General features: G+C 38.4%; 2 protein-coding genes across 4 annotated transcripts in view; both read left to right on the top strand.

The window, feature by feature from the left end:
* cped1 (cadherin-like and PC-esterase domain containing 1) overlaps positions 1-6,303 on the top strand; it is a gene marked incomplete at its 3' end in the record, with an annotated part of 48,177 nt that extends 41,874 nt beyond the window's left edge. Inside the window, exons 17-21 of one of the 2 annotated variants that reach the window (XM_079868114.1) lie at positions 1,358-1,578; positions 2,182-2,283; positions 2,485-2,572; positions 2,667-2,813; positions 4,773-6,303. In XM_079868114.1, the coding sequence (XP_079724240.1) occupies positions 1,358-1,578; positions 2,182-2,283; positions 2,485-2,572; positions 2,667-2,813; positions 4,773-5,012 (798 nt within the window). Of the gene's footprint in view, positions 1-1,357; positions 1,579-2,181; positions 2,284-2,484; positions 2,612-2,666; positions 2,814-4,772 lie in introns of both variants that reach the window. The other variant, XM_079868115.1, reaches the window with a different exon arrangement.
* Positions 4,970-12,820, top strand: wnt16 (wingless-type MMTV integration site family, member 16; the record flags this gene model as incomplete). 2 transcript variants are annotated; one of them, XM_079868119.1, is made up of 4 exons in its annotated part: positions 4,970-5,061; positions 7,870-8,096; positions 9,407-9,693; positions 11,290-12,322. In XM_079868119.1, the coding sequence occupies 4 exons, from the start codon at positions 4,970-4,972 to the stop codon at positions 11,752-11,754; spliced, it is 1,071 nt and encodes a 356-aa protein (XP_079724245.1). In that variant the 3' UTR covers positions 11,755-12,322. The 2 variants fall into 2 exon arrangements, with proteins under 2 accessions (XP_079724245.1, XP_079724244.1); XM_079868118.1 differs by lacking the exon at positions 4,970-5,061 and adding an exon at positions 7,418-7,706 and having other exon boundaries at positions 11,290-12,820.
* Between the last annotated feature and the right edge of the window lie 490 nt (positions 12,821-13,310).

Below are 13,310 nucleotides of genomic sequence, written 5' to 3'. Positions count from 1 at the left end.
TTGTATGCTATTAATTTTCCTGTACAAACTACATTTATCTTATTTACAGCCTCTGGACACTGTATGAACTGTTGTTGTATGCCACAAGTGAAAAAAACAACAACTTATTTTGTATTCCACTGGGGAAAAAATACAGAATACAGGTTTGGAACAACATGAGTGCAACTTTTGACTTCTTGCTGAAAGTATTTGTCCTTAATCTTGTAAGTGGTGTCCAATGCCTGCTCCCTGAGATCTTGTGATTTAGACTGGCATTCCTGCCAACTTCACTCCAGAAGCACACACACAGACGAACATCCAAGCTTATCAGACTCTTTTGAAGTGCTTCGTGGCGACTGTGATGCTCAGCAGAGCATATTGTAATTATTACCCTTATAATGACATTATTTATTCACTTCCTTGCATTTGAGTTGGTTGACTGCAGTCTGGTGCTCATAAGGGACTTTTTAATCATTTTAATAATCATAATTATGTAAGCCTATTCATTTAGCATTCATTAAATACTATATTTTTTTTAAATTTAGCATTATTCCTTTTTTGACCTTTCTTTCATTGATTTAAATAAAATAAAAAAATCAGTTTTTGAATTGGTAAGATTTATACCAGACTAATACTATAAATATGCTGTATTCATTAGACAAATATACTTGAAGTACTTATACTAGAAGCTTCCTGAAAAATAAGTAGTATTTTGGAAACATAAATCCTCACATGAGATAAAGAGACTAAAATTAGTGGCTTAGAAAAAGCGGTTTTATTTTACACAGGAGTGGGCCCAGTGTTGGGTGTAATTAATTACTGTAATTTAATGCAATACTTTTTAGAATAAAATAGAATAGAATCTGTCATTATTGTCATTGTCACAGGTACAACAAAATTTAAAGTGCTCTCCAGTCAGTGTATCATTCATTGAGTCTATAAAAATGTAATTTAAGTGCTAGTGCTAGAAGAACATACACACCCAGTCATAGCATAAAAAAGAGAGACTAGAGAGACTAATAGAGAGACTTTTAGAGAGACTAATTAACACAGTAATCAAATTGTAATTAGTAGCTAGTAATTAATTACTTATTTAGAGTAACTTACCCAACACTGGACCCCTCTTGGAGGCAGCCATGTTGAGATCACATGACCAGCAGAATAATAATTTGGTAATTCCGCTATTATATTTTGAAAACCTTTTGGAAAGATCTGTTGTAAAAGAAGATGCATAGTAAAACACATAAAGACTGACTTGTGCCTTTTAAATGGAGGATTGTGTGTATTGTGCAGTCTACTTTTTGACTTGACAAGATCTAGGTTTAAGAAGTCAGTCCATGTCTTACAACATCTGAGGTATGTGCATGTTTTCACCCAGGTCCTGTTTATCGGTGACTCCACCAATCGAGGGATGATGTACTACCTGATGGAAAGGGTGAACACCACGCTGGAGGACTGGGACAAGGCCCACGACACCATCGTCTACCACAACCTGAACCAGGGCCGAACTATCGTCAGCTACTCCTACTACCCACAATTCTGGCTGCCAAAGTCCCAGAGACCCACCTTCCAAAGAGCTCTGCAGCAACTTCTAGAAAGGTGTGTGTGTGTGTGTGTACGTGCACGCTGGAGGACGTTTGTGGCTGTGGCTGTGGCTCCATGTGGCTGTGGATTGCACCCATTAAGCTGTGAATGTGAGGGTTTGGTGTCGGTGGTAAAGGCCTTGTTAACACACTGAATGACTTTGGCAGCGTGTTTGATGGTGGGATGTGGGCTGTATGTGGTTGGCAGTCTGTGTGTCAGATCAGAGTATCTCAGCAGGAACGCTAACCGCTGCTGGCTCAGCGCGCTGTTGATCTCACACAGCTACTGATGTGGGCAGAAGGGTGGGATATGCAGCACAGATGTGATTGTGTTTGTGTTTGAGTGTGTTTTAGTGTGCATCTGTTAGGGACGTGTTTTGGGAGCTGCTTGAATGATCTGACACTTTTTGTTTTTGCAAAATGAAATTAATAAGCAGGATTTCGATTTTGTTTTAGTGGTGGAAAACGAAACAGTTTGCAGTTTGAATACTTTTTTTTTTTTTTTGTGTCAGTTCTTGTGGGTCAGTTCTTGGCATCAATGGCATGGATCGTTGGTTATGTTTTCAGGACGTGGTGTTGATCTTTAACCTCTTCTTTAAAACCACTTCCATCGGGACAGGTCACAACCCCTGGAGAACTCACCTCAGACAGTGCTGGTTGCTGGAGGGGTGCAGTGGCTGAACCTGAACCATTTGAGGACCATTCAACAGGTTTTACAGAGGTAAACATGTATCCAAATGCCACACAAATGCCACAGCCTGTTCATTATTAGCTTAAGTTGACCACATTTTAATTAACAAAGTTCCAATGGCAAATACTTTTCTTCCTTTTTAAGGTTGCTGGTTTTGCTTTGTGTGGTTTACTACCAATCTGACTGTGTGGCTTTTAATACTTAACATCATATCTCTAATTTATCTCCAAGGGAGGGTCTTGAGAACATCATGGTGGTGGTGAAGTCTTTAGGAATGGGTTTCCATCTGCCTGTGGATGGTATTCGCTCCCTTCCACTGGTAAGGACCACTGGAGACCATGAGAGGTCCTTGGATCTGGTCTGTATTCATTCATTTATTGACATTCTTTATCATCTTCATTCATTGGTTCTAGAATGGAGTGCAAGAACTCTATAATGTGAACAAGAATATTCTGGAAAGTGCCAAGCATCTTGGATTTGAGGTCATTGACACTCTCAGCATCACTATGGGTCGTTATAAGGAGTTCCTGCAGGGACGATGTGCCTGCCATTTTCATGAGGTAAAAAAAAAAGAGATTAACACTACCGTTCAAAAGTTTGTGGTAGAAATGAATATTTTTATAAACCGAGAACTCATCATAAAAGGATGCATTTATAATATTACAAAATATATTTTTTTCAAATAAATGCTGTTCTTTTGAAGTGCTGTTCTTTCTAATCACCAATAATCTTTTCAAGGATCAATGGACACTGATTACACAATCTTACAGGCCCCAAACTGTTCAATAGTAATTCTGTACTACAGTAAAAAGTGTTATACAATGATTTAAAATGAATAAAAGTCCAGTTATGCTGATTAAAGACCTGCCTCGCGTAAACACTTCTATTAATTTAAAGCCAAAATAACATAACTTATTTTAAGAACCATGTTGTTGAACCAGGGTCTCAGTGCTAATTCTGTAAATTTGTATCTGTAGTTATATTATTATGGATGTAATTCACTGTGCAGAAGGCACATCTAATTGACATTGTGTTTTTTAGATCCACACATACATGTGTGTGAATGAAACAGTTCTACCAATCGCACTCCCAGATCCTTCTAGAAACACTTTTCCAGCCTTCCAGTCCCATAAATCTTTTACAAGAGAAGCCATTCCTTTTTTTACTTCACCCTAAATGTGATTTGCGGATCAGTTAATGAGTAATTAGCAATTAGGCAGGTTTTTATTAGCCAATAAAGAGCAGGTTGGGAACAGATGTATTAGCTCACTAAGTGTGTGAAGTGGTGGTAGAAACACCAAACCTGCTCACATATGGGACTGATATCACTGTAGAGCGGCCACATCTGACAACAGGCCAGCAGATTTAGACCAGACAAACTTAACGACACATAAGGGTCTTTTGCTTAAGTTTTAAAGGAGCCGTTGTTTGGTTTTTGATTTTTTTTTTGTTATTTAGTGCTCAGAGGAAACAAGTTCTTAACTGTTAAGTATTTTGTAGAGCAGGGAGCTAATAAGAATTGGCCATTTAAAGAGGATATAAAACTGAAAGGGGATAAAGACTAGATTCCTAATTTAAAAAATGTGTCCCATGTCAGAGAACAGAGCCACACACGCAGATAGGTTATTTGCTTACATGATCAAAATCTCTCATTCCCTGTGTATTGAGTGCAACAGTCGGGTTCTGGAAGTAAAAACTGTCCATTTTCTCCATTATGAAATAGATTTTTAACAATAACTTATGATGAACCATTAAAGACAGACCTAATGTGAGCTTCAAAGTTGTTAACCAATGCTATATGCTTTTGTTGAAGCCATCAACCCGCATTGTTTCAACTTATTTTTTAAATAATTGTTTAACAGCTAAATTTGTGGGGGAAAACTACATTGTCCATGATGAAAATCCCACCAATCAGGGAGTCGCGACCAGGCTATTTTTTCTATAGATATATTCATCAACTGTAAATTAATACTTTTATATTTCTCCATTTTTAATTTGATTGTTGTTCACAATGCTTCATGGGATTGTAGTTTTCCCCCCCCCTCATTAAAGCCATTAAGTACACAGCCTTGTACCTTTGTCTTTTTGTCCCATTTTCAAATACTTTTTTGCTTCAAATAAACTTTGTGTTGTTGTGATTTTGTGATTCACCTTGTAGCTGGTTGGCTTGGTTCCTGACTTATAAATCTTTAACAAAGACTTTTTTTAAATTCCCAATGGGAAAATGCTGCTGAAAAAGTGGATGGGCACTAATGCTTTAATATGGCAAAGATCAGGGGTTTTCAAACCTGTGTTGGAGCACCCCACTGCACATTTTGTATGTCAACTCCTCATCTCATTAGTAGAGACTGCAAGACCTGAATTAGGTGTAGATAAGGGAGACATACAAAATGTGCAGTGCTCCGGGACAGGGACAGGTTTGAAAACCCCTGGCATAGATCATCGATTAGCTCAGTTGATTCTAAAGAAATCAGATTGACCAAGAAATGTCTTTGAAGATCATTTTACTTTGTTTGCAGGTCTATAAGCTTCCCTTTCCAACTGCTGCTTCCCAAAGAAATTTGAAGATCTTGAAGCTTGGTGGAGAAAGTGGGAACCCGGACAACGAGCAAACGGGGCTTCAACAGCACGAGGATCCATCGTCTCCACCTGACGTGTCCTACCACGTAAAGGGACCAGTGAACGCGGTGTACTCGGAGATCCTCCTCAGCAGGATATGTGTGAATCACGCCGTCAACAGGACCATTCGCCAACAGTGACAAAAAGACATTTAGCGGCTGGTGACGCTAACCTGTGCTTGTTGTTCAGGTGTGTGTGTGTCTGAATGAGCTATGTATGTATGTATATATGTGTGTGTGTGTGCTCAATGTGTTGAGAAAGGGCTAAACTGTGCACACCGATAGGTCTAAATCAGTGGTTCTCAAACTTTTTTCGTAAACCTTAAACCTTTAAAAAAAATCCCTGGGGGGTGCGTCCCACACTTTGAGAACCACTGGTCTAAATCTACTAAACCATATGCTGTATCAAAGTGGTAAATTGGAGGGCGAGTTAGGTAGGTGTCTGTTTGTGCATGTGTGTTTCTGTGTTGAGCGATCCAGATGGAAAAGGGGTGTGGAGGGTTCAATGAGACCCCCTGAAGCCCTGTCAAATGACTTTGGCAGCTGTGGCTTAAGGGCAGGCAGTGGCTGCAGTGCGATGCTGATGAAAAAACTGTGAAGACAGTCTTCAAACAGCCTTTCAAAAACTTTCCTACAACGCTCATGCAACATTCCCACAACGCTGCTACTGCTGAACCATGGGCTGAAATGTTCCCAATATGTTTTGGGAACGTTTTGCAGCTGCTATGGAGTGCCTTTGATGTCACCCTGCCTCACATTGTCACTTTTATGGAAGCTCGGGCAATGTTTTGAAGTCTAGCTTTACACCCCCTTTCCTTCACATGCCAGGTTCATCAAGTATTTATGAAGTATGTTCTATGCCAAAGGTCTTATGAAGTATATTTTATGTTGTAGTATTACTGTCTTATGTTCCTCACACATATTTCTATGTTTATTTTCTATTTCTACATTTATTTTTCTACCAGTGTTTTCTAGTGCCTTTAATAATAATCTGTGTAAAATGTTATAAATGCTGTTTACAAAGAAGAGGTTATTTATACTTTTTTGATGGTAAGAATTTTTATATTGTTGCTGGATTTACTCTAAATTGCTGGAATGCATGATGTTTCAGTTGTCCATAATTTACGTTAAACAGGAAGTGGTGCTGGAAGTTTGAAATATCTCATAAAATAACTTTTTAATATCTTCCCACCAGTTACTTGAAGTAATATAAATGAACCCATGAACCCGCATGAGGTGACACGTAAAGATTCCGTACTCTCTTATTGACATGAGTTTTAGGGTCAATTTATTACATATGTTTTGAATTTTATAAAGGGCTGTGCCAAGGTATCTGTCTGGTTGTAACCTACATGAAATGTGTGATTCCAACAATCAACGTGAAATGAAACTTAACATCACAAACAATTAAAAATTTATATTTTCATAATTTAAAACAAATTGGTTCTTGAATTTATCAAATGTTTTTTTCTTCTTCTTCTTCTTCTTCTTCTTCTTCTTCTTCTTCTTCTTCTTCTTCTTCTTCTTCTTCTTCTATTTAATTTGATTCTACCATTTAGGCCATATGCTATTTTAGCAGAAAAATAATTTGACACGTGTAGTGTAGTTCATGCAAACATAAAACTTTTGCTGAAAAAGAACCCTTTTTATTAAAATGTATTCAAAAAGCCTTTTTATAGCATTATCATAGTCCTTTTTTATGATATAATTACATATCAACTATTTCATTTAGACTTCTTTAGACTGTTTTTTTATTATTGATTATCTAAGGCAGTTTTTCCCAACTTTTTTTTGTACCCCCATAAAAGACGTAAGTCCCCCTTAATCGACTCCAAATAAGGAATGTATGGTGGTTTCGACTAATATATTAGAAATCATTATTAAAGTTGATTATCAATAACTATGGGTGAAAACAAAGTAGCACGTCAAAGTAGAAAATATACTCTGTGCTCATCGTTTTAGTTATTTATGTTTTATAAGCAAAATCGAAATCCTTAGTACCCCCATTTGGGAAGCTCCGCTTTAACGTAGGCTATATGTATGTAGGCTATATATAAGTTTCACTAATAATAAAATATATATTTAAATGATTAATTTATTGAAGTTATTTTATAATAGTCGACGCTTTTGAAAGTTATTGTATTATTTGAACACTGTGGGCAGTTATTAAATCTCAACATTTTTTATTTTAAATGGTTTTACCCTGTCTAAGCGTCAGCGTTTCTGCTGTTCAACCTTTTATGTTTTATTTTTTATTTTTTAAGTATATGTTAAATATGCTCAGTTAAATACTAAAGTCCTTTTTATTCTTAACACAGTCCTTTCAATCTCACAAAAACCCGAGTGTACTTGATTTTTTCTCGCTTTGCTCTCTCACAGAGCTCCAAGCCAACATCGCTTTGTCCAATCAGTGTTGACAACGGTCGTACCTTCTGAATATTAATGAAGCATTCCAACCAATCACGATGTGGGAGCGCTGCACATGAGAGTGTTTAGTTGCGCGCTTTCCAACAGCAGTATATAACTGTTTGTGTCTATTTGAGTTCGCAGTGATGGCGAAGGTGACTTCTTGGTGGTTAGATGTTTTTTTTTCGTACCTGCGACTTCATGGATACCTGAAAGGAGACTTGTGAATTTTAAAGCACCGTTTGTGGATTACATACGCTAGATATTAGATGTAGTGGACCGGTATGAGTCTTCTTTGTCCTAACGTTCAGTTCGGGACTTGTTAAATGAAGTGGACATGGATAAAACCGGTTGTGGAATACATGCAATTTACCATTTATTCATTATATGGCTCTCAGTTTGCCCTCTGTGCTCTCAAGGGAGTTGGATGTAAGTAAATAAGTGCTGTGTCGTTTTTGCTGTCAAATATTGTTTGAATAAAATGTTTGAAAATTGTCTCCTTTTCCTCGGGCCTGGTTATGGCATTTCAATCCAGGCCGACAGGAGAGGAGAACCGCTTCTGATCTTTGTGTCACACTGCTCCGCATCACAGGTGGTTGGGCATCACATCTGTAGGAGTGCCCGAGAAGTTGGGTTGCGCGCATTTGCCCCTGTCGCACAAGCAGAAGGAGCTGTGCGCGCGCAAACCGCACCTTCTACCGAGCGTTAAAGAGGGCGCGCGCCTGGGCATCACCGAGTGCCAAACGCAGTTCAAACACGAACGCTGGAACTGCTCGACCCGACGGGACCCGAACGTGTTCGGCTACGAGCTCACCAGTGGTATGCATGCAATGTCACATTGAAATAGATTTAATTTGAATGTCCATTAATTTTTTTTTTTTAACTATGCAGTTTACTTTATCAATGAAAGTAAATAATATACATTTTGACCAGCATAAATTAGGCCTACTAAAACTTAGGGGGACAGAGAGGATTTTTTTTTAACGCTTTAAAAAGTGGGAATGAAAATGTATATTAAAAACATTCATAAAAGTCGATATAACGCTTGATACATTGAAATATCGTCAAACTTTAAACGCTTGATGATCACTGTATTTCTAGTATATTCTTTCTTTCAACATTAGTCTCGTAAAGCAGGTTATTCACCTTCAGATGTCAATGATAAAATTATGTCTAAAAGCAGAAAAAAAATAATTTAAAATATGTTATGCGTACATGTGGTTACTGGACACTTCAACAAAAAATAATCAGTATCTTCAATTGACATAAGAAAAACAAGTTTCTGGATTATCACTTTGTAATTGTTTAAAGCATCTGAATATTTTTAATTGACTGTCAATCCTATGTTTGACCACTTAATGATTGATTTGAAATGCTGATTCATGTGTTGATCAGAGATTTTATTTAGGAAACAGCTGTGAACCCACATCTGTTTTAGGTTAACAATCTCTTTACTAAATTTACTATGGTCTTCAGCTGGCCCTGAATTTAATGCATACAGGATTAGAATGATTACAAAACAAAGAGTCGAACTGACATGCTAGAACGTGTTTCTTGATTTTTGTGAATTCATATAAGATTTACCCCAAGTTTCTGTCACAGAGCAGTTCAAATCCAAGCAAATAACCTTTTAACACAATCCATCCATCCATGAAATGTACATCAGAGATATTTACTTAATGTGCAAAATAGTGACTTTTAAAAACCACATCTTTTCAAAAGGCTGTTCAGAATTTGGTTACACTTTATTTTAGTGTCCTTTTTACACATGTAGTTGACTGTAAATTTTGCATAATTACGTGCAGCTAACCCTAAACCAAACCCTAAATGTATAATTGCATTCTAGCAAGGACACCTTAAGTATAGTGTAACCCAGAATTTTTATAGCATCATCTGTTCTCACAATAATAAATTAAAAAATAAAAACTTCAGCCAAACATTTTTGCTCATTTTTATAGTGGGAAATCAATGTTTCTCTGTATGAATGTAAGTAACATTCCCAGACTGAGATCCTTTTCACAAATGTCCTGTTGGTTATCTCACATTCCCATATTTTCTGGTTGTTTCAACATTTGTAAGTAACCGACCGGCATCTTGCTTACATTCTCTTCTTTTTCTTTTTTTTCAAGGGACAAAAGAGACAGCATTTATCTACTCGGTAATGGCTGCCGGGCTGGTTCACGCAGTCACTCGCTCTTGCAGTGCAGGAAATATGACAGAGTGTTCGTGTGATACGAGCCTGTTGGGGAGCGGTTCGCCTACAGAGGGCTGGCACTGGGGCGGGTGCTCGGATGACATCGCCTTCGGGACTTTGTTCAGCCGCCGCTTCATCGAAAATGCGGTAAAGAACACATCAGCCCGTGGTGAGGACGCCCTGCTCACTATGAACCAGCATAACAGCGAGGCTGGGAGACAGGTGGGTGACACAGAACTAACCTTTCTATTGTGCATTGTTGCACAACAGTGACTGCTCGCTTATTTTTTCCCTTAATATTCTCCTTAGAGATCTCAAAATAGACTTTAATAAAGGCTTTAATAATAAGTCATGGACTTAAACAAACCAACCCTGAGAGAAATAATAACATTCCAAACTTTATTTGTAACAAAAATTATTATTAATTTAACAAATCGACAAAGGTACAAGACTTTGTACTTATTGTCTTTTATGAAGGCATAAACTAAAATCCCAAAAGTATTGCAAATGATGTAATCAATTCACTGCCTCATGGGAGTGTGTGGTCGTTGCTTTTGCCGTAATTTCGGTTTCCATCGGGACTTCTTTGATCTCTTTTGAGATTTTTAAGTTGAAATCACACTGACTTGCAACTTTTACAGAAGCATATGTCATTGCTTTATATAGTTATCATCAAATGATAATCATGGAGAAAATGGGATTTTTAATTCGAAATCGTGGTGGTTGCCCTTCATGGACATACTGAGAGAATTTCTTGCCTTTCCATTCACATTTTGAGTGACATATGTCAAGTTGAAGCGTCAATTTACATGTGACTTTGCTTGCCTGCTTCAAAAAGACAGCAAAAGACCTAGCGAGCTCTCTTAGTTCAGGGCTATGTTTCCCTATATAGATGCTAATTCACTCTAATTGGAGAAAATATGAAAAGTGTGATAGTGGAGGAAATGTCCACCCTCAGACAGCATTCTTGCAACATTCATAAAGCATTCAAGGTCTTCTTACAGCCGCGTTTATAAACGGCCTTGTATCATTTCTAAAATTCAATATTGATGTTCCAACACAAGGTTTCCTCAATCACCTCAAGGTTTTATGCAAGACGGCAAACTTGCATACTCTCTGTATGTATTTACCATTTAAAATATGACAGTTTTCTCCAGCAAAATGAATCTTTGACTTGTTCTAACTGACAATAGAAACTATTTCAAAACAACCAAATAAGAACAGAAATAGTAATGGGCTGCTCCAGCTCTGGCAATTTATCGTTCAAATGAGTTACATCTCCCCACATGTTCTTGATTAATCTAAGAAGCTGATGATTTGCACGGAATTCCACAGCCTCGACTGAAGAACACTTGTAAGTGTTTGGAGAGCCTAAACCACAGCTCTGGTTGGAAACCACCAAGGAGCGTTCAAGCGAGACAAAATTCCCCTCAAGTCAGCGAAGGGCCCCTGTAATCCTTCACCCAAACGAATGCTCCTATTTTATGAAAGTCGTCAGCTCACAAAATACTCCTTCCACTTACATGGTGCAGAACATGAAGGGAAGGAAGGACATAAAATCTCCATCTTTAAAAATTATATAGTCCTTGGAAATGTGGTTTATAGTCAACCAGGGTTAACTCTCCCGGAGATTTACATTAGTTCCGCGTTTTTGCCTGAAGTCCAGAAAGTCTGTCAAAATAAATTGTTGGAAGGCTGAAATTGAATCAGTTCACATGTCTGCGTGCTTACATAGAAAAACAAGCTACTCTCCTGATCTCAGCTTCTTTCTATTGTCGATCAGATATATAATGCTCTCCGTATCCTATTCCTCTACAGGCGGTGGCCAAAACAATGTTGACAGACTGTCGCTGTCATGGCGTGTCGGGTTCGTGTGCGGTAAAGACGTGTTGGCGCACAATGGCCGCGTTTGAGCGTGTGGGTGCCTACCTGAAGGAGCGCTACGAGACCAGCGTTCAGGTGGTGGAGCGTTCCAAACGTAAGATGCGACGTAAGGACAAAGACCAACGCCACATGCCTATCGCCAAAGAGGAGTTAATATTCCTCAACAAATCGCCAAATTACTGCTTGGAGGACCGACGGTTGGGCGTGACGGGGACCAGGGGCCGCAGGTGTAACAGAACTTCAGTCGGGCCGGACGGCTGCAACCTGCTGTGCTGTGGGCGGGGCTACAACACACACGTGGTACGACACGTAGAGCGCTGCGAGTGTAAGTTCGTCTGGTGCTGTTACGTTCGGTGTCGGCGCTGTGAGACGATGAACGACATGCACACTTGCAAGTAGAGCAACTACTCGGGGAGGGTTGGAAAGATCTCCTGAGACAAGGCCTTGTGAGAGGAAGTGGACCTTCTTTTCGCCGTTGGGCCTATCAAACAAGTATGTTGACAAAATATCCATGGCAACCAGCAATCCACAGCGAAAACCAGGGAGAAATGGTATAATCCCCTTTAAGTACACATGCGTAACTCTTGGGCTTCAAATGGGAATCAAGCCATTTTGTATATAATGACTGTGGAATATAACTGGAACATAAAGGGAACTGAAATACTGAACTGCAGAGAAAAGTGTAAATAGATGAGTTCTTTGGGGGGTTATATTGAGGGCTCCTTCAGTTAATGATGAATTATAATGGGAATTATGTAGATAATATGCCAGGATATTTTTGATATGTAGGTTCCAAATGAGAATCCCTTAATAAATAATTCCCAAAGGATGTATTCTGCAATTTTAGCTTTGTTTTCTGCATTTAAATGTATATATTAAATTATGAACAATCGACATATGCGATTACAATTACACCTCGTTTTTGAGTTTGAAAAACTTAAATAAAATTAGTTTTTTAGAGACCATGAACATTCTTTTTGCTTGTGACTGTTGATGTTTCTCCTTCTGCTTCTTCCACCCTAAACAAATAAACGCAAATAATTCCTGAAAGTGTAGATAACCGGGGTGTTCTTCAGTTGCAGCTTTATCGATTTACAATTTAAATGAATATTCCAAATTTCAAATCATGGTTGTCGTCTTTCTAGTTCTTATTTCTTGTGACTGATGTTTGCGTCTCATTCATTTCCTCTTAAGCTGTAATCCCACACACACATCTCTGAAAAAGTAGTGCTTTGCTAGAAGTAACAGAGTTGTGCCAAATACCATGGTTGCATTCTCTTAAAAGGCTCTTAAATGCTAATGCGAATGGCCCTTTTATGTAGCCACATTCCAAGCAACGGGACGGTGACAATTTACGGCTGCATACGCAGAACATATCAGAGATCTTCTGTCCAGTGACAGAAAGAAAAATTCCTGTGAGTTCTTGCACATGCTGGCAAATCTATTAAAGTCGGTGGAAAATCTCGCTCACGTTGCATTTCGTGATTTCACTCTGAATGCCTTCTTGTTCATTCTCATGTGGTTGTATTTACCGCTGAGTGGAAGTTGCATCAAGCTTTCTTAAAAACTGTAAAATCACTTAAGACTATTCTCCACAGTGATTTTCACAAAGACTTTCAACCCAATTCCATCCAATAAATGAATCCCTTTTGGAAATGTTGCCTTTTCACACACTGTTTTAACAAAGTATGTTCCCCATAGAACATATTTATTGATATCTGTAAAAATCTCTTCATTCTTCTTTCCAAGAAAAAACACGTTGTTCTTTGTAAGTTCTAGTTACGAATCTTGTCATCATTTCGGCTAATTGTTCGCTTTGTGGGCAACACGTTGACCAATCATAGACAGCATCCATTGAAATCTTGCATTTATCACTGCAACTCTCCAGGTACATTTTCAGGAGCAGCGCTGAGACCTTCAGCCCTGGAAACTTGGTGGCAACCCATTCTGGAGAG

This window comes from Squalius cephalus, assembly GCF_949319135.1.
Source record: "Squalius cephalus genome assembly, chromosome: 4".
Lineage (NCBI taxonomy): Eukaryota > Metazoa > Chordata > Actinopteri > Cypriniformes > Leuciscidae > Squalius > Squalius cephalus.
Note: the sequence above shows the minus strand (reverse complement) of the source record. Positions and strands in the feature narration are given on the sequence as shown.